Consider the following 21,562-nt stretch of genomic DNA (forward strand, 5'->3'; position numbering starts at 1 on the left):
GCCAGGCACGCGGCACGCCATGGATAGAATCAAAGGCTGAGTCACAAACAGATTTGTGACAGAGACTATGTATATGCAATAAACATACATATATCCTTTTCATCACTGGTTGGTAATAAGATTTATAATGAACCATTTCTCATTTGTGTGACCCTGGGCAAGATATTCAACATCTCTGTGACTCAGCTCCTCAAGTTTATTATGGAGGTGATAACATCTACCCTGACAGGGGTATGAGGAGAATCAGAAAGAGAAAGAAATAGCCCAGTGGGTGGCAAATGGCAAGAGCTCAAAGAACTCCAAGTGAGTAAAAGTATAGATTACCATATGAATATGACATGCAATATGTATAGTATTGCCAGTGACATTTATTTTACTTTCAGAAGCAATTAATTTTGCTTAGTCATGACTTCAGAACAGGTCAGAACATTTTGGCAGTACCAAAGCTCTGGGTCTTACCAGTCTGTCAGGCACCCCAGGTTACCCTCTGCATTAGTCCTAGCCAGAGTTCAAAAGCAGGTGGCCACTTCAGTCAGCATAATGATGGAGAAATGACCAGGAATGGTCAGTTTATTTCCTGAACATAGTAACCTATGTCACACTAAACTCTACAAATAGCAAACTTAACTGTTGCCTTTCCCCATATTAGAATAATCACTTAATCCAATGCTGGGATTCAGAAAGGATCAAATGTTACTACCACTCAATCTTCCATTAATGTTTCTCAAAGGAGAGAAAGGTCTATCAGTATAATTTTAATTTCTACCTTCTAAATCTATGTTACTAATTTGATTTTAATTTCAAATGTTAGAATCAATTTGTTAGAGCTTCTGATGGGCTTCTTCCCATCAGTGCTGCAAAAAGGAGTGATTACCAACAGGGCCCAGGGCAGATGTCTGAGATACTGTACTTGTAGTTACCTTAACCTGAGGGGGAAGAGGGAGCACAGGTGGTTTCTAGGGGTGTAAGGCCATGGATGCTGCTAAATAACCTACACTACACAGGACAACCCCATACCATACAGAATTATCTGGTCTAAATATCAACAGTGCTATAGCTGAGAAACCCTAGATGAGGGAAACTCAGAAAAGGCTGCTAAGCTACAATGATGGGTAGGCAAGATCCATCTGGTGTTTAAACCTCCTCAAAGACACAGTTGTTAGGAGCAGAAAATAAGATAATATAGGTAAGGTACTTAGATGAAGGCCTGGCTTGTTACCAATTGTCAACTAGTCCCAATTACAAGCATCTTTCAGCTAAAACAAATATGGACTTACTCCTGGATACACATCTAAATCTAAAGGGAAGAGGCTGAGGGCAACATAACATTACATGTCCTGCCCATTGCTATAGAATCACAGTGTGAGGGACAAAAGTTACCCACACAGAGCTGAAAGAAGCTCATCTGGCCACACACAAAGCCAAAAGGAGCTACTCATTTTACAGATAAAGAAATGAAGGACCAGTCAAGGTACAAATCTTGGCCAAGGTCAAAGACCTATTTAGTGTCTGAATCTAACCCCTAATCTATTCCAGTCTATTTAACAGCTCTTGACAAAAATGCAAATTCTCAGCTCAAACCAGATCAGGGAATCAGTCTCTGGGAATGGGCTCTGCAGAGCCCTCCAAGGGATCTGGTCCATGCTGCAGGTAAGGACTACTGCTCTAAAGGAACATTCTAATAATTGCCCTGCTCCTTGTTACTTTATAGGATCCTGGGTGAACAAATTCCCAGTGGAAATGACACACAACCACAATTTCCGGCTAAATGAGCGAGAGGTGGTCAAGGTTTCCATGATGCAAACCAAGGGAAACTTCCTTGCAGCAACTGACCAGGAGCTCGACTGTGACATCCTCCAGCTGGAGTATGTGGGGGGCATCAGCATGTTAATTGCCGTTCCACATAAGCTGTCAGGGGTGAAGTCCCTTGAAGCACAGTTGACACCTCAGGTAGTGGAGCGATGGCAAAAAAGCATGACAAACAGGTACTTCAGAGTATTTGTTCTTTTGGTCTCCTGGAGGCTGGAGGTGTACAAGAGTACTGAAACTCTCATTTATATATATATATATATATATATATATATATATTTTTTTTTTTTTTTTTTTTTTTTTAATTTTTTTTGAACCGGGGATTGAACTCAGGTCCTTGTGCTTGTGCAGCAGGCGGTGAAAGCACTGAGCTAAATCCCTGGCCCTCTCATTATATTTTTAAAATGAGAGAAATATGTATAACTAGACAAGAACTGTCACATGGGGTCACTCTCTGTTAATTCAACTCAAACAGCTTTGGTGAGAGAGCACTTATGAGCAACACAGCTGTTCCTCCCCAGGCAGTTTCAGAGGGCAGGGGCAGGGGGCTTAGAGTCAGATTGTAAATAATCCCTGTTCTGCCACATACAGTACTTGCTTTGTACTTCAAGCACCAGCTTCAACAACCCTAAAACGGGGTGTGTAGGATTGTTCCATTAATTCCCAGGATCAAGGTAAGAAAAAAACAGATAAGTAATGTCAATGTCAAGTATCTCCCTCCCAAAGCCTGAAAGCTAGGAGGCATCCCTAAAAATTAGTTTTTCCTTACTCTATCCATTAATTCCAAGGTCCTCTTAACACACTGAGGACTCATCATTCATAATTTTCTTCCATTATTATATATTACTCTAGGGGCTGGGGATTTAGCTCAGTGGTTTCGCCGCCTGCTGTGCAAGCGCAAGGACCCAAGTTCAATCCCTGGTACAAAAAAAAAAGATTATATCTATTATATATTACTCTATATTTACAACTGCAGATTTTAAAATATTTACCGAGATTATTATTGGATCATGACAGAAAGAATGGAGAGGTTGGTTCACATTTCTGTTTTAATGGATACTGGCTAGCCCTATATCAAGATATGAATCTGGTTTAGGGCTTTTATAGGAAAAAAACGAAATGCAACAAAATTGAGAAGCAGGATCTTAGAGGAAAGTAATTTTCCCAGGTAGCCTATCAATCAATAAGCCCTGTGGATGCTTCCTTAGAAATGTCCCTTCTGTACCCACTTCCTTCCTAACCTCTCAGGCCATGACTTCCACCCTGACTCCAGTGAGGCCAAAGCAGCCTGCTTCCATTCCTAGTCCCCCTGTGTACCAATCACCAGACAGGCCTTGCCAGGACACCATTGCCATCCCACTCTTCTCAGAAACTCTGTGTGGACACCCAACCCACAGGAGCTGGCCTAGCTTCTTGGCCTGACCCACAGATCTACCCTTCTTGATCTACCTTGCTCTGGTCCTCCTCCCCTCTTCTCCCATCTCTCCAGTCAGATGCATGGCCCCATTTTTCCTCCACCAAGCCACACTCAGAGCTCCCTCCAAGTTTTTGCTCACAGTGATTCATTCCTATCTTTTAAGCCTGGGACATCTTACTAAGCCACATGGATACCCATTTTTCCACATCACTCTCCCGGACAGTTCTAGTACTTAGATCTGTTCTAGTCACTCAAATAATGTACTACTTTCTGTTTTCAGCAATTCACAAATGTGAGTCTTGGCCTGCCAAAAGGAAAGCAAGCTTTGAGAAGGGGGAACTGCATCTTATACCTTTTTGTCCCCCACAAAATGCCAAAATGGGCCCATGGCACTAATGTTTCTGTTCACCCAATTATAAGATTGAATGGTTTGTGATAAAGACTGAAAATGTTTAGCACTAGATGATATATTGAAGGGTTCTTTTTTTAAGTACATTGACCAGATATTCAATTTTTAAATTACCAAAATAAAAAATGTCGGAAGTCAGGGACCAAAAGCCTCAATATTTTTTTTTGGTACCAGGGATCGAACTTGGGACCTTGCACTTTCAAGGCAGGCAATGGAACCCCTGAGCTAAATCCCCAGCTGTAAAACCCTCAATTTTATGTATAGTCATCCCTCAGTATTTTCAGAAGATTGGTTCCACAACTAGCCCCCATGGTAGATGCCAAAATCAAATCCCTCATATAAAATGGAATAATATTTGCATATAACCATATATATATATCCTCCCATACATTTTCAATCCATCTCTACCCTCCTTATGATATCTAATAATATAAATGCCATTTAATAGTTGTTGAGTTATGTTGTTTAGGGAATGATAATGAGAGCAAAAAGTACGTTCAGTACAGATGTAATTTTCCCCCTATTTTCAGCCTGTGGTTGATGGAACCTGTGGATACAAAGGGCTCACTGCAACTAGAATTATAGTGAAGTGGTCTTTCCAAAATCCCCCAATGACAATTCCAAGATATAAATTTTTAACAAGAGGTATTCTGTAACAATTCTGTGGTAAATGGAACCTAAGGCAGGCTGTTCACATTTAATAGGAAAAACATAACTATTTTGTAATTCATGGTTCAATAAAACCAGGCCCTCTCTTCTTCTGCCACTAGAACTCGAGAGGTGCTTCTGCCTAAATTCAAGCTGGAGAAGAACTACAATCTGGTGGAGGCCCTGAAGTCTATGGGGATCACAGAGCTGTTTGACAAAAAAGGCAACATGTCGGGAATCTCAAATCAAAAGATCACCATTGACCTGGTAATGGCTCCCTCGTCTGCATAGGTCCCCAAGGTCTGCCTCTGCACAGGCTCCACCTCCACCTGTCTTTCCCAGCCCATCACCATCCAGTCTGACTTCCCAAGTCAGGAAAGGCTGAAGATGCTCTCCTGGGCCTGGATGTGACACACAATGTAGTCAATCCCACAGGTGCTGGCCAGTGGGATGGTGCAGCTGCCTGTTACTTAGTAGGCAGGGTGCTCACAGGAAGCAGGCTTGGGGTGAGCCCCATTCCTGCTAACACTCAAGTGAGGAGAGACATGTGCTATAGTCTGCAAAATAGCTATCCCCAGCCAAATTGTGAAAGACTCATTAAACACATACATAGAATCCACACTACACAAGTTTAACTTAACAAACCAACAATAAGCACTCAGCAAAAGAGAAAGAATACCAGGCTAAATGTTGTGACAGATCCAGACCTCCATTTTTCTGGTGGATGTGTGCCCCAGACTTTAAGGAGATGGGATGCTAGGGTGACTGTCTGGGTTTCCAAGGCTTCTAAGACTGTGGCTATGGCCAAGAGTGAATGTGGTTCCAGAGCTCACAGGTAAGTACACAGGCCCTAAGCACAATTATCACACTTGACAACTGAGGAAAGATGTCAAGGGTAATTCTGAGCAGCTGTGATTTCTGCCTTACGTGTGGACTTTGGACCTTTACCCTGAATGAGGTCAGACACAATCACTATCCCTCTGTGTGCCAACCTATAGATTCTGACACCTTTCCTTGCCAATTTCAAACAGTTCAAGCACCAAGGCATAATCACAGTGAACGAAGAGGGCACCCAAGCTGCGACTGTGACCACAGTGGGATTCATGCCGTTGTCTACCCAAGTCCGTTTCACTGTGGATCGTCCCTTTCTGTTCTTGGTCTATGAGCAACGCACCAGCTGTCTGCTTTTCATGGGGAGAATAACCAACCCTGCCAAGTCTTAAAGGGAACAGCTAGGGTGCCTGACATGTCTTGGGGGCACTCTCTGTTTCCACTGGGACAATGAAGACAGAGATGTTTTGGCATCATAATTTCCATGGTTTATACTACCAATCTGAATTTGAAGCCCACATGGAAGAAGGAATTTACCAATGACTAAGGAGCTGGTTGGGATCAATTCTGCATAGTAACAATGCCCTAAATCCACAGCATTGGTCTAATTATTGTGTCAGCTGTTCCTAGACAGTCTTAGAAACAAACAGACCACCTTATCTCCATCTTGCCTCCTTATAGCAAACCTATTCAGTGCACCCAGGCACCTCCTTTCTCCATAGCTCCATCCTCACACACCGTCTATGGCTCTATTACTCAAACCCTTTCTCAACCAGGGACCCTCAGCTGAACACAGATCACAGAAATGAACTGTGTGACAGAGGGGTTACAACTAGCACCATTTCCAATCCCCCGGGAGATACAACTTTGAGACATATAGCAGTTGGCCCGGGCACTGGGGCACCAAGGTCCCACCTTCCAAGTTTACGTAAATGTCATTTGCTTCACTGTTACCTGGAGCACAGAGTGTATACGTGGCCATGTTTTCTACCCTAAAGATAAATAAATATAGCCATATTTACTATGTATCTGTTGTAATTCTTTTTTTAAGCTCAAATAACAAAAGCCAAATTCACAAGAGATATATCTCCAGGATAACAAAGATGGACAGAGTCACTGAAGTGCTACACAGTAACTAACATACCATAGCAGGGCTCATTCTTGGGACCAGGAGCATCCTGGGTATGATCTGCTTGCTCTAAGTGTCACACAAGCCAATATTTCCAGTCCAGGGTACACACTAGGTCTTTCATCCCTCAGATGTGTTCCTGTAGTGGGTCTGGTTTAACAAAGCCAGGTGACATCCTAACAATATGTTTCTGGATACCTTAACTGCCCGGATAAGGCACCCAAAATCTACAAAGATTGCTCAGAATGCAAAAAGTCAAAGCACAGCTTCAGTGAAGGGACTCTCCACTGTATGGGAGCAGCAGTCACAAGTTCTGTGCACACAGGTTGTCTCACAGTAATGCCCACAACCTGGTAAGAGAAACTTTGCATTTCTCATTTCAAAGGTAAGGAAGTCAGGGCAAGAAGGGTTCTGAACTCTGCCCAAGATGTGGTTGTGGAATGTGGTAAAGTTGAGGTTCACAGGCAGGTTGGCCAGACTCCAGAGTCACACAGGGAATCAACACAAAAGACTTCTGGCCCAATGAGACCAATTCCAGTGATGGGTGCAGAATAATGGTAGCACTAGAGGATTTGCTGACATGATGCCACTGCCAGAGTATGCCTGCAGGTCATCTCACTGAGAACTCATAACAACTCTAGGAGGTCACATTGTTATCACTCCCTTTTTATAGCTAGGGAAACAACTTAGGCTCACAGAAGGGAAGTGATTTGCCCTAGGCATAGATCCGAACACAGGTAGGTGAGCCCTGGAGCCTCCTTTTCCTTGCTAATTCTCCTTACCTGCTCCTTTAGTAACTTTCTGTGCCAGCTCCTGCTTCAGCACTCTAATGAGAAAAGACAGTACAAGACTGAAGCTAACTCTTCCTTTCACGTCCTCAGCCTCTCAGTGAAAGGTAACACTGCTGATGACCCACTCCTTTCATTCTTTCTCATATGTGCTTCATCAATGTTTTGTTTTGACTGTGGTACTGGCAACTGAACCTAGGACTTTGTGCATGCTAAGCAAGAGCTCTATCTATCACTGAGCTACATCTCCACTCACTCTTCTTTTCTAGTGCTTGCCCTACGTTTTTCATCTTGTTGGTGGCCTCTTGCTCCTCCCATTTCTAAACATATTTATCTCAAAACTCTGCCTTAAAAAGCTAGGTGTGATGGTACACTCCTGGAGCCCTAATACTCTCATGACATAGACACTACTACCATAGGAACAGAGGACAAACAAACTTCAGGGCCCCTAACTGTTACTCATTAAAAGCATGCTTTGTGTTTTCTTCTGAGGCAATCAGAGCCTTAAAGTGGGTTTTAAACTATAATTCTCCCTTTGAGGCTACAGATAGGTTACAATGAGCAACTAAAAGTAGAACAAAGCTTGACCTTCATTTTGTATCCTTTATTACTTAAAACTTTGGATATATGTATGGTAATCATTTAGAAAAAGTTGGCAAAACACTGTTTACTAGCCCTAAATTTATCTAGCCTATCTCATCCTCCTTCAAGACTGAGGACACCAAGATAAGAGCAACTAATGTAATTCTCAGGATTTACAGGGACATCATTTACAGGGACTTGTCAGCTTTTACACTGCCCAGTTCCAGACCCCCTCCCTGGAGTGATGGCTAGAAATCTCCAGCCATTGTCCTAAACCTGTAGTCACCTGGCTCCCAGGAAAAGCAAAGTTTCACATGACTGAGACTATTGCAAACAAAGAATCATTTCATGGGAAGAGCATGGCCCCTTAAGCCATGCGGATTCCTCCAAACCTACAAAATTAGGAATAATAATCAACCAGAGCCCAGACCAATACAGTATCCCTAAAATTGACCTCTATTCTTTCATGAATGGGCTAATCTGATCCACTACTTCATATTTATGCTCCTTTTAGTCCTCAAACTTAGTCCTTTTCCCTATCTTCTCTTACTTTTCATTATTAAGAGACCAGCTTGATCTTTGTCAGAGCTGTGCTGTTTTACTTTCTCTTACTTTCCAATTAAAGCTTTTGCCTGTAAATTCAAATTGCTGCTTTAGTTTTAATTTCCATTATCAATAAAGCAAGTGCCCACACTAGCCAGTGACAGTACCAACAACTTAGGAGGCTGATGCAACAGGATTGCTTAAGCCCAAAAGTTTGAAGCCAGCCTAGGCAACACAGTGAGACTCCATCTCAAAAGAAACACAAACCTCTGTAGTTAGCCCTTTGCCATGCCTGTCACCACAGAAACCAGAAAGGGAATGGTTTCTCTTCCTGCCACCCTACCCTTCCTCTGCTATAGCTGATCCACAACCCTTTACAGGTCATAGGCCTCCAATCTCCATCATTTTGTTCACTTATATCCACCTAGAATCCCTTCAATTCCCTATTACAGAAATCTATTTCTCAAGGCAGCAGAGTACTAATTCAGAGCACAGGTTCTGAGCCAGAGTGCCTCAATTTGAATCCTGGCTCTGACATCTAGTAGCTACTGAATTTGAAACAAGTTCTGTGCCTCACTCTCCCTATCTGTAAAATGGGGATAGGAGCAGCATCTATCTCTCAGGGTTATTGTGAAAATCAGCTCATGTCTGGAAAGGATCCAGATTGGTGCCTGATATTTTTAGCAAGAGTCAGAGAAAGATTTATCTTAATCTAAGACAGTATCTCACCTAAGGGCTCCTGAGGTGCCCAGGATGGGCTTGTCCCATTTAACTTCCTAATGAGCCTCATGCTTGCTCAGCAAGCACTCTATGACTGAGCCACATCCTCAGCCTAAAATAGATGCATTTCCATGGAAAGGGAGTACATAGCTTTCAAAAGGGTACATGACCCAGAAAATGTTAATCCACAAACCTTATTGTACAGGCACCGGGAGCATTATTGTAGAGAGAAAACTATTTTTAATTGGTCCATATTTCATTAACCACTCTAATAATCCCTTATTCACATAATTGGCTGGGTCAACAGCCAACAGGGACACACAGGCTATAAAGAGACTCACACCAGAGATAAGGTACTAGGGTAAGAGATAAGTGCTAAGCAAGTTTTCCTGAATTATGGTCCTGAGAATTCAAAAGGCCATAAATAACCACAAAAAGAAATGCAGAGTGAGGGCCGGGAATTTAGCTCAGTGGCACTGTGCTTCCCTGCCAAGCTCAAAGTCCTGAGTTTGATTGCCACTACCCCGCCACCAAAAGAAAACAAGAAAGAAAGAAATGCAGAGAGAAGAAGGGGCAGAAGGGAAGAGGAGGATGGAAGTAATAGGCACCAGCTGAGACGGAGTGCTCGGGAGAGACTGTGAAGCCAGATCCCAGGCCATAGGAGATGGGGGGAGGGACTCTTGAGAGTTAGGAATAAAAGCACACAGCTTCTCAACTCTGGTGTGCCTCTCCATGTGTATGTGCACCACTCTTGCAAAAGTATGGATTGAAGCCTTGCTTTCATGCCTCAGGAATCCAATTTTTGGGGGGTCTGCACAAGTAAATTAATTTCTCACAATAAGTAACCTATCCAAAACCACAAAAGCTGCCAATTACACAGGGAAACCTGCTCTAAATGTAGTATAGGAATGTTTTTTGAGCAAGCAGCATATTTTATGATGGTGGCATGATGAGGTCTGTAAACTTTAGATAACTTTCAAAATGCTTGTTGGGTGAGGTGGCACATGCCTATAATCCTAGCACTCAGAAAGCTGAAGCAGAAGGACCACTACAAGTCCGAGGCCAGCCTAGGCAACAGAGAGAGTTCAAGGCCAGCCTGAACTATATAACAAGAATTTGTCTCAAAAACAAAAAGAAAAAAAAAGCCTACCAATGGACCAGATAACAATAAATGTAATCTAATCAATGATATTTCTGTGTACAAAGCTGTAAGACAAAGATCACCAAATCTAAGCAGGAAGGAGCCTCAGAGAACACATGACTCGACTTCCCAGTGATTCTCTCCAGGTTCTCAAAGTCACTAAGAAGTAAACAGCTGCATTAGGACCAAAAGCCAGGCTTCCTGCTCCAAATCCAGGGGGTCTTTTACTCAACAAAGTAGAGACACCGCATTCTGAAAGGTCCAAAATAGTTTATCTTTCTCTTAAAAAAATAAAAAGTGCAAAATATTTTTTTAAAAAGCCACTTCTGGAAATCAGTTTCTCCCAGAAAGTCCAAGGGGTAACTACAAAGCAAATGCAGGAACCCATGAACCCGGTGCTCTTTGTTAAGCAACAAAATCAAATATTTATTTCCTCCCCCATAATGTAACCATTAACTTTTGTTAAAAATACAATACTTATTCTATTCATATAAAAGCTTGGATACTGGTTGAGTGTTTCTGAGCTGTCACTGATAACCATCATACCTACACTGACCCTGCATGGAGAGGCTCAAGCACTCATGCACCGTAATACATGCAAGACCACGAGTCCAGCCTTGGCCCTTGTGACCCTAAAACTCAAGTGCTCCCAGAAACTTCATTCATCATTGCTTCCCAAAAGTCCAAAGTAGCCCCAGCAGGCATTTTTGTATGCGCTTATTAAACTCTAAATGACCATCTCTAAATACACATGAACATTCCCAGAAGTATGGCTCATAGAAAGAATTCTGGTGTTCAAAGATCCTGGAACTCACTGATTGTTACCCCCAGTAATTCTTACTATTTGCCCAACACTTGCTTCTTCATGGAGTCTGCCTAGCCGATCTCCCTTCAACGGGGCCTGAGAGTACCACGGGCTTTCATGTCCTTCACCTTCCTTGTCACTAGCTCTCTCCAAGTAATGCTTGCAAGTGGAGGGAGTAGTGAGTTCCCTGCCCAGATGGCCAGGACACAGACAGAGAGAGAGAATGATACCTACTGGGCTGTCAGAGAGTTGGTGGTTGCAGAACCAGCTACATGTACAAAACCACTGTGGTCTCAAAACAGCATTATTCTTTTTTTGGCGGGGGCGGGGGCAGGGATCAAACTTGGACCTTGCGCTTGCAAAGCAGGCGGCGGCAGAACCACTGAGCTAAATCCCCAGCCAAAACAGCATTATTCTAAGGAATCTGCTATGCATCACTCAAAATGAGTGCAGTATCTGGAGTGTTTAAAACATACAATTAATGAATACTCACCACAGCTATGACAGGAATAAGCACTCCCAAGTTTCCTGCACTGCTAGAAGCCTAGAAAAGTACAGAATTGATGTCACTGATGAGCATATGGTTATTGGGGGGGGGTGTGTGTGTGCTGGTTTTAGTTTCTTGAGACAGGGTCTCGCTATTTAGCTCAGGCTGGCCTTGAACTCACAGCTATCATCCTACCTCAGCCTATGTGTTTCTTTTTTTTTTTAAGTGTTACATTAATCTGGAATTCCCTAATCTACTAATTTAAAAGAAATGAGAGATATATACATAAAGAGAAATATGAAGATGCCCATCCAGTATATTTTCCAGTATATGTTCCCCTTTTTTTTTTTTTTGCTGAGAATCGAACCCAGGATTTCATCCATACTAGACAAATGCTCTACCACTGAGCTACACCCCCAGCCCTAGCATAATGCTAATAACAAAAACTAGAATCAACTTAAATGTTAAATATAAATCATTGATTATATAATATTTCGGCATATGACACAGCCATGACGAAGACAGTTTTCTAAAAAACAATCACCTTGAAAAAGTGCCCAGAGCAAATAATAAATCAGGATTTAAGAGTACGCTATGATTCAAACTCAATTAGATAATATACATATGCATAAAGAGCTAAGGAGGAAATGTGTCCAGATGCATGAATGGTTTTATCTGAATAAAGAGATTATAGGTACTTTTTATTATTTATAGGTTGTAGCAGTTCTGTACAAATAAACCTAAGTTCACTCCAAGTTAGCAGAAAGTTGGGTGTTACTTAAAAATAACCAAGTAACTGGCTAGACACAAAAATGTTGCTGAACTACAACAGACACTGATTTGTGAAGGTTCTGGAAGCAGGCGTAAGCACGTTCAGTTTAGTTTCTGTATTTATAATAGTGGCCACAACTGAGGGTACTGGGTCCAGGCCCTGTGCATTAACTGCCAGTGAGGAGACTCACAGAGTAGCTTGCCAAAGCTCATAGCCATTTAGTGGCAGGGGCAGAATTCTATGTTCGATTTCCTGGGCTGGAGCCCATGAATGATGGCTCTGCTCACTCTACTCTGGGAAACAATGGCCTGAGGGCTGCATGATGAAGGGAAACAACCCAGGTGTCATAGTTTATTATCACAGCTCCTTGTCTTCAACAGGGTGGTTGAGCCAGCAACCCATCACTGCTGCTCCAGGCTCCCCTTACTCCAAAAGGTCCTAGCTCTGTGAGGTCCTAGCTCTGCAAGGAAACCCCAGCAGCTCCTCAATAAACACTTGCTTAAATAGAAACTACCCTCCAAAGAATAGAAGTCATGGCTTTGTACCCAGTTAATAGAAAAGGAGATCCTTGAGTTGCCTTCACGGCCTTACCCCCAGCCTGTGAAAGAAACACTAAATCTTAAGAGTCTTGGGATAGTAAAGAAAGATATAGCAAGAGGGGGAAGATGGGAGCAGCCTCGGGTCCCAGGAGACAACTCCTGGTACACTGGGGCCCAATTTCAATGGGAGGAAAGGCTATAGACTCCATCTTCTTGAGAGCTTAGTACATCACTGTATCACTGGCACATCCCTTTCACCCTGATGCCTAAGGCCTGCTGTAAATGGGATACTTTCTATCTTGTGCACTAGAATGGCTCCATCTTGAAAGACTTCAGAAATTTATCACCAAATCACTGTTGGTGGGCCCAGCAGAACAAGGCTGTACTAGGGCCAAGGGGCTTGGGATCCCTTTTTACATGTATAACTTCCTCTTGACCAAGACTTTTCCATGGAGGGTTCCTTCATGCAGCTGTCAACTCCTAAAAGGGACATTCTTAAGCAGCCTAGTCTAAAGTATCCCTCCCCATACTTCCCTGTTCTATTTTCCCATGAAGCCCACAAGCAGGGACCCTGGCTGTCTAATGCACACTTCTGTAACCCCTTTACCTGGAAGAAGGATGGAACTGCAGCCTTGGGTCAAATTCCAACCACTACTTGTTCCTATCAATAGTTTCAAAGCACAGCCACACCTGTTCATTCACATGTTGGCTATAGCTGCTTTTAGCTACCACACTCAAGCTGAGTTGTTGCAACAGAGACAGTTTTAGGACTACAGAGCCTAAATCCAACCCTGTACAGAAAAGGTGGGCTGATCTGAGCTACAACAATACCTCATACATGGTTAAGTATCTAGTAACTATCTGGGAAAGGGGAATAAGAAGAAACAACATAGGAGGATGAAAGTGGAGATCTGGTAAAGGGCCTGGTTCCCATATTGGAGTCTTAACCCACTCACCCTACATAGAAAACATGATGTTTTATATGTCTTTAAGGATTTGCCTTTCTTGGACAGTCTGTGAGACTGGGTCAAATCTGGTCATTTTCATGTCACTATTTTCCAATTATAAGCTTTTAAAAGTCTTACTAGGCCTAGTCACAGGCCTTGTTCTCACCTCCCAGCTTCCTGAGGATGAGAGATAGAAAAGGGAGTCCAGGAGGGAGCCCATGCTAGGGTACTGTTATGCTTGTCACCTAGGTTAGGGGAGGTAGCAGCCATGAGCAAAACGCAACCTAGTAAGGAAGCTGTCCATCCTGAAAATAGAATCCACTCCCTTTTTTCTTGCAGTCTCCAGATGCATTTAAATCACTAACAAAGAAAGTGTCGAAGGGGCTTGAAGGGGGGAAATGGGATAAAATTTATTAAAAATTAAAATTTTTTAAAACTACAAAAAAAGAGAAAGTGTCACATTTCAACCAAGACAGTGCCTCAGATCTTCAGCTCTGGTCAGCAGGGAAAGAGGTGCTAAGAGAGGTGGGGCCCATTGCCTCCTCCTTCCTACCTTCAGGGCAGGCCCCTTTTCACTCGCCCTCTCGCTGGCTCGCTTCCCCTCCAGCCCCAGCTGCACAAACAACTCCAGCAGGTTCATGAGCAGCTCGTCCACAAGATGTTCCTCCTGGATGTTCGCTGCAATGTTGGCCAGGGCATTAATCACTGCCAGGGAGCAATGCCTGATGAGGAAGGAGCAAAGTAATAAGCACTGCCAGGCTCTCAATAGTGTCCAGAGGAAGGTGCTGCGGGGATGAAGCAAGCAGACTCTGAATGTCCCAGCTGCCTTATCACACTGCTCTCAGTGCTGCCTGTGAACCAAAGAACCCTCAAGGGTGATGAACATGTTATCTACATGACAAATGGCCCCTAAAAGAAAGTGAACTGTTATAAAAATGACTGCAGGCCAGGGATTTAGCTCAGTGGTTCTGCCACCTGCCTTGTCAGCGCAAGGACCTGAGTTCGATCCCTGGTACCAAAAACAAAACAAAACAAAAAAAATGACTGCAGTCCTCTCTCAAGAGGTGCAGTGAGGGCTTCTAGAAGTCTCAGTTCCAGGAATCTGTACATCAGGGACCCGTGAAGGGCTCAAGACATTTTCCTCTGAATGTCAAGGGTCTACTGCACAGCTGAACATAGAAATACTCATTCCCAGGCATTTTCTTCTTGGGCCTTACTTTACCCCTCAAATCAAGGAGCGCCTTAAATCACCATTTATAACCCATTAACATTTCACCTGATGATCAGCTTCTCTACAGTCCCCCAACCAGGTAAAGTTAATATTAACTCACATATGGGGCCAGGGATTTAGCTCAGTGGTTCCACCGCCTGCCTTGCAAGTGTAAGGTCCCGAGTTTGATCCCCGGTACAAAAAAAAAAAATTTAACTCACGGAGACACTTGGGAAGTGCTCCTGAGTCCTGGGACCAACTGCCTCAGGATTAAAGCCAACCCCTCGTAAACCCCAGAAATGAAACTGGCATTGTGCCTGCTGCAGGCAGATACTGTGAACCAGCAAGGGTTACTAAGCTTCTGAGGCTCTGGAGGTAGCCAAACTCTGTCACTTCCATGTTGCATAACCTTGAATGAGTTGCTTAGTCTTTGACCCTTAGTTTCTTCCTATGAAAAACAAGGAGAGTAATTCCCTCTCCATAGACAGGAGCAATTTTAAATAGCATATGAAGCACACAGCACACTGCCTAATCCCTGAAATCATAGAGAAAATGATACCCTTAACAAAAGGCACTCACTTCCCAGTTAGGTACACACCTGGTAGGTCAGGGGCAAACAAAGGTCAGCAAATGCTTCCACTGGTGAGGAGGACAATCATTTTTGATGGCAATAAGAGACGGGCTTTATGGAAGAAGAGACAATTTGAGCCAGAAGTTGAAGAACTAGTAGGATGGAGACTAGAAGGTACTATACATAGCAAAGGTAAAGAGCAGCAAGATAACTTGAGGGTCACAGAAGGAAGGACAAAGAGTAGGAGGTACCAGGGCAAGGATGCCCATCAAACAACTTACAGAGCAAGGAAGCAATGTGGGGTGTTTTGGCCTGAGTGTCAGTTCTATGGCAGAAATTAGGACAGATGGAAGGAAGGGGAGGTGAGCTTGGCCAGGTCCCCAAACCAGTCCTTACCCTGCTGAAACAGACTGGGCTCACAACAGTGGCAGTGAGAAGGCAATGAAGTGTAATCATTCCCTACTATCCACAGGGCACTGGTTCCAAGACCCCCATGGATACTAAAATCTGAGGATGCCCAGGTCCCTTATAGAAATTAGTATAGTATTTCCATATAGCTTAGGCATATTCCCCTGGATGCTTTAAATCATCTTTAGATTACCTATAATACCTACTACAGTGGACATGCTATGCAAATACTTGTTATGCTATATTCTTTTTTCACTTTTCCTCACACGTTAAATATGAGGGGGTTTTTTTGTTTTGTTTTGTGGTACCGAGGATCAAACTCAGGACCTTGTGCTTGCGAGGAAGGCTCAATGCCACTGAGCTAAATCCCCAGCCCTGTTATGCTGTATTCTCTAGGGAATAATGACAAGAAAAAGTCTGTACATGTTCAATACAGGTGGAGCAGTTTTCTCCTGGAATATTGTCTTCTGTGGGTGGCCACCAAACTGACTTGGAGAGAATCTCAGAGAAAGGCCTGGATTTAACAGTCAAGGAAGGAAAGCGGAGAACAATAACAGCAACAAAGGGGCTCTCTTCTTCCCTCTACTAACTTTCTGCTTTCCTTTCCTCCCTGTCTTCTGATCCACTGACCTGACAAATGCTTGTGAGATCCTCTAAACATGGAGATGTGTCCCTTGCTCTAGGCATTTCCAGGCAAGGACAAAGAAAAGAGAAACATCTCTCAGCTGCCAGGAAAAACTGGCTAGACTTCATCAAATATAAAATGTTAAGGATATAAAAAACTTATTCCTTTAGACCCTCCAAATCCTACTTCTCTGAACATAAGCTAAGCAAAGCATCAAAGACTCTTTCAGATACATAGCCATTAGGTTGTTCAATGCAGGAAAATTGGAAAACCACCTAACATCCAAGCTTGGGGCTGGTTAGATAAATCTTGGTAGAGCTATACAATGAGATACTATGTAGCCTTTAGAGGTGTCCCACAGGGGAACACTCATGGCACAGCTGATATGTCACTCCACAGAGGCAAGTCTCCTAGGTGTACAGTATGAGCCTGTTTAGAAAGGGAAGGGCCGGGATGGGGCCACATGCACAGAGATACTCAGTGGTTAGCTCCTTGAAGTAACCGTATGTGGGTTTTTATTTCCCACCTTGTGTGTACACTGATTTGTAAAGCATATAGTGTTTTTATAAAAAGGAAAGCTTAGTTCAAAGACAAATTCCCAAAGGAAGTTAAATACTGTCAGGATCCAAAATGACAATGAGATACAAAAGAATTACCTGTAGCCATGGTCTTTGTAATCTTTGGTGGCTGAATACACAACCGAGCTGGCCTTCACACTTATCTGCTGGAAGAGATTCCACACTTCCTGATAAATGTATTGCTGGAAGAGAGCAAGAAGCACTGTCACTATATCATGACTCCTTCACTTAGCTTCTAGAACACAGAGAAGGCTCCTCTTGTCATCACTCAGAGGGAAAGCTCTGGAATCCTGAGCCATCAAAGACCACCAAAGGCCTTCATTTCGAAAGGTTTAAACAAACCTCAAATTAAAAGCTAAAAGGGAAGCACTTCAATTCAACTTCTATTTATGTCATTTACATTGACAAGACATTAGTTTGAACTTGCTTTACTGAAGCATTCATGGAACTATTACACTATTCTCACTATTAAGTATTGAAATAGTTGAAAGCATTTAGCTCAGCTGCAAGATAAATTTACTCTGTAATTATACATTCCTTAGGAGGTTAAGGAGGCTTGCACAGGGTTTTATGGCTCTGGCCTCAATTTAGGGCCCTTTCTTACATTTCCAGTGATAACCAGACAGCCCAGCTGGTCGACGATGAGCACATCAAGGGTTGAGGGGGGCTGACAGAACTTCTGCTGCAGGATCTGCAGAATTGGCTCCATGACTTTTGGAGTGTCCCTCAGAGCCACTGCAATGTGTCCCAAGGCACGGATGGTGTGGTCAGGAATCAAGTGTGCATCCCTATAGGAGGGAAGAACAGAAGCACCTTAGGAATAGTCCTCTGGCATGCAGCAGTGAAATAAAACCCAGAGGCAATGATCTAGACCTCAATTTCACCATAGTCTTGATGAAACACTCATCTAAAAATGACACCCTGGGACCTTTAACCAGCAAAACCCACAATGCCCAGGCACTATGCTGGAGGATGAAGATCTTTCTCTACTCTTATGCAGTGGTTCAAGGTGTAGATTCTGAGGTAAGCCACACCTTAAACCTATGACAAATCCAGTAGATGCCTATGCTGTGTGACCAGGAAAGAGGCTCAGACAAGCAAAATGTCAGTTGTCCCACTTTCGCCTGCAGGCTGCCCCGAGGGATGGAAACATACTTGTCACTCTCCTGGGAGATGTAGAGCCGGTTGGACAGGCTGGCCAGGAAGGCCTCCACAATCACTGGATCTACCGTCAGGCCAGCCTTCAGGCACCTGAGCAGTGAGAAAACTCACGTTAACATTAGGCAACAGAACAGTGAGATGGGGCTTTTCAGTTTTCTTTTTCTTTTTCTCAGGCCAACAACACTGAGAAAATGATTCTGAAATTTCTACCTCAAAAATCTGATGAAAAAGCATTAAACAATGCAAAGAACTGCTGCAGATTTTGCCACTTAATATCTCAGCCAGAAACAATAACTTCATAACATAATTTTGCTCAAAACAGTTTTCTTCAGAGTTATTGCACTTGCTCAATTCCAATTTTAAACTTCTTGTATTGTTCTTTAACAAAGTTATAGTGTTTGATTCAAAAGACAGATGGTCCCAATATAGCTAAGGAAATATTACTACAATTATATATCAAAGGAGTTTATGCTTTGTTTTTGGTGCTATGGGCTGAACGCAGGGCTTCACAAAAGCTAAACGTATAGTCTGCTACTGAGCTACACCCCAAGCCCTATCAAGACTTTAATAGTAAAGAGAAATGGTTATAGTAAATATATATATATATATATTAATTATACTCTACTCAGCCTCCCACCTGCAGATGTTGTCAATGGCGATATCCCGGAGCTGCTCATACATGGAGGGCTGGCTCTTCTTGCCCGACATAACATTCAGGGTTGACTCAGAATGTTCATTGGTGACACTGATTTTTATATCATTGCCAGCAACTAAATGTAAAAGTTCAAATCTGTGTATGGTTCAGCTTTCACTTTCCATCTCCTTCTTTGTTGTCCAACAATCATTTAGTTTGTAAAAGCAAGCACTCTAAAAAAAATCTGACCAAACACTTCAAAAATAAGAGTCTGAGACCAACAGGAAAGATGAAAGGAACATGTTTAAGTGAGAAGGGAAAATACTTAGATTACAAATTGATCAACAGGTAAAAGCAGCAATTTCTTAATAAATCATTCAGAAATAACTGACAAGCACCCACATGAATGTAGCTCTGACAGTCTTAATCTTAGGAATGATCTATCATGCAAAAAGCAGGTAAAGATGGGAGCCCCCTCCACACTGTGGGCCCTGGGGAAAGTCTTTCAACTGCTCTGAGTTTGGGTTTCTTCATATGAACAGAGAAAGTAAAAATGCCCACCTTCACACCTTCATAGGATGAGTGGGACTACATGACTGCTTCTTGCACACAGAAGATTTTTAATCAGGATTATTGTTACATCACCATATCTTCTTTAAGCCTATGTCCTCTCACGGTGATGGGGACCAGATGAGGCTGTGCACATGAAACTAGTGGCCTACATATGGAGCATGCAGGACTTACACTTTGGACTACTACAATGAAAGAAAGATGCCAAAAAGAAAATGGTGAAGTACAGGATGAGCGATGCAGAGAAAGGAAAGACTTGGAACCCAAGGAACAGGGAACATGTAGGGAAAGACAGAAGGAATGGGAAGGAGGAGGAATGGGCCAAGTACAGTTATAGAACTTGCATGGGTTCACATTCACTAGTCCCTTTTTAGGGCTTCAAGGGCACACAGAGACTAAATGCTAGAAATAAGACCCTAGCTATAATCATCTACTACCTGTATGGTACTGACTGTGGTACTTATAGAGCTTCACCAGCACTGGGGATGGGATGACCAGGAAATCTCGCAAGGATGGCATCACAGAATGCACCACCATCGGGAACCTCTCACACAGGCGTCCCAAACCCTGCAAAACATATCAACCATTATGCAGCCTAGGAGGGTCCATATAGGAGGGTCCATCTAAGAGGGCCCAAACCTTGAGACGCTCAACGCTACAACTTCCAACTTTGAACAAAACTTCTAAGGTCAAAGCTTCTAGAGGCCACCTTCCCATGAGGCTTACAGGGCAGGGAAATGATATTAACTCTTCTCCAGCCAAGGTAAACAGTATTATTAAAGTATGATAATTTCTTTTGGAAACAAGGGAGAAAAGGTACAATATATGCTTTTTGGGGTTTTGTTTTTTTTGGTACTGGGGATCAAATGGGACCTTGCGCTTGCAAGGCAGGTGGCAGAACCACTGAGCTAAATCCCTGGCCCCAATATATGTTTTTTAAATAATGAGAGATGCAGAGGCAATAGAATTTGCATCAAGGAGTCTCAGCAGAGTAGAACTAAGCACTGTGGACAAAGATATCTTTCCATGAGGCCCTTTGGCACATGTTCATGACCATTTATCTGCTGGCCTTAGGCAGTGCCCAGCAGATTCGAAATAGCCTCATAACAAAGGAGGACTGAGGCCTTCTTCAAGGGGAGCTGATTCTGGACACCACTTAGAGAAATCCCTGGCACCCTGTAGGGGGCAGCCCATGCTCAGTGATGAATTGTGTCCACTGTAGTGAAGATTATAAGGGCAACTCAGACTACATGCTCCTTAGTCTCTGCTGTTGGCAAACTAACCACAGCCTGAACAACATAGTAAGAGGGACAACCTGTGGATGGGAATGAGTGTCTCAAGCATCAGTGGGACTGACCTGTAGGCAACAAATAAGCAAGGGCAAATGTGCAATGATGACTTTGCTGGATGTCTTAGACTGCAGTTTCTCAGATAACTTGATGCAAAGATTTTCGGCACCTTAGTTCAAAATCAGAGGAGGGTACAAATGATCAGCACAGTCCAGTATTTACAAAATATTTTCTTCCTGGTTAATCACATAATTCAATTAAACCCAAGAGCTATGCTTGTTGCAGGTTTATTAACACTGAGACACCACACCAGAAGTCTGGAGGCAAGCATCCTGCACTGTATGTTACTACTCCCTGCTGGCCATAAGGCCTCTTGTCCCAGGGTTCCACTCTGGAAGAACGCTTTCCATTCCACTCCTCCCCTGGAGACACCCACTATCCTCTAGCTCTGAGCCTAAAGAACCATCAGGAAGCAGCAGAGAACATACAGCTCTGTGAGTCCAGTGCCAGGTCCAGTGCCTTCCACTGTAAGATTGGATAGCACATGTTCTGAGTATGGCAGGAGCTGATGCTCATCTCTGCACGTGCCCAGGAAGTGGCTACTCCTAATGTGATTGCCCGTGCTACTAAGAGAGTCCAGCACTCTAGAAGTCTTTTTGGATAGGGATATGCCCTGGGACATGCCCAGAGTTCACAGAGGGAAAGCTATTTGGCTTTCTGCAGTACCAGAGGGGGAGCTCAGGCTCACCCTGCTCATCCTTCACAGCCCACACCATGAGGTCCACGCAGGCAGCATTCGCCTGGCAGCGCAGTTTGAGGGGACTCAGCTCATTGTGGATCCGATCTGCATCATGTAGAATTTTCTGGAGCTCCCCTTGGCTTGTGTTGAACTGCTCCAGCACAAAATCATGAATTTCTTTCACAAAAGAAGTAGGGAGGTCTGTGGCAA

At 43.3% G+C, this 21,562-nt stretch overlaps 2 protein-coding genes across 6 annotated transcripts in view; one reads left to right on the forward strand and one right to left on the reverse strand.

Annotated features, from left to right (window-relative positions):
- Positions 1-1,663: 1,663 nt before the first annotated feature.
- The window catches only part of LOC147820909 (phosphatidylinositol 4-kinase alpha-like), an 86,206-nt gene continuing 66,307 nt past the window's right edge, over positions 1,664-21,562 (reverse strand). For 4 of the 5 annotated variants that reach the window (XM_087202753.1, XM_087202755.1, XM_087202757.1 and 1 more), the window contains 9 exons: positions 21,362-21,553; positions 20,682-20,782; positions 19,762-19,891; positions 18,758-18,890; positions 18,115-18,210; positions 17,564-17,747; positions 17,038-17,141; positions 14,121-14,289; positions 1,664-11,366 (listed from right to left, as the gene is read on the reverse strand). In XM_087202753.1, coding sequence (XP_087058879.1) covers positions 11,301-11,366; positions 14,121-14,289; positions 17,038-17,141; positions 17,564-17,747; positions 18,115-18,210; positions 18,758-18,890; positions 19,762-19,891; positions 20,682-20,782; positions 21,362-21,553 — 1,175 coding nt within the window. In that variant the 3' untranslated portion in view covers positions 1,664-11,300. The remainder of the gene's footprint in view (positions 11,367-14,120; positions 14,290-17,037; positions 17,142-17,563; positions 17,748-18,114; positions 18,211-18,757; positions 18,891-19,761; positions 19,892-20,681; positions 20,783-21,361; positions 21,554-21,562) is intronic. The other variant, XM_087202754.1, reaches the window with a different exon arrangement.
- Positions 1,708-6,140, forward strand: Serpind1 (serpin family D member 1). The gene is made up of 3 exons (XM_087202758.1): positions 1,708-1,865; positions 4,406-4,550; positions 5,315-6,140. The coding sequence occupies exons 1-3, from the start codon at positions 1,741-1,743 to the stop codon at positions 5,504-5,506; spliced, it is 462 nt and encodes a 153-aa protein (XP_087058884.1). The 5' UTR covers positions 1,708-1,740; the 3' UTR covers positions 5,507-6,140.

The sequence above is a fragment of the Heterocephalus glaber genome, unplaced genomic scaffold (assembly GCF_053883595.1).
Source record: "Heterocephalus glaber isolate CG9 unplaced genomic scaffold, H.glaber_assembly_v1.0 deba00001781, whole genome shotgun sequence".
NCBI classification, from domain to species: Eukaryota; Metazoa; Chordata; class Mammalia; order Rodentia; family Bathyergidae; genus Heterocephalus; species Heterocephalus glaber.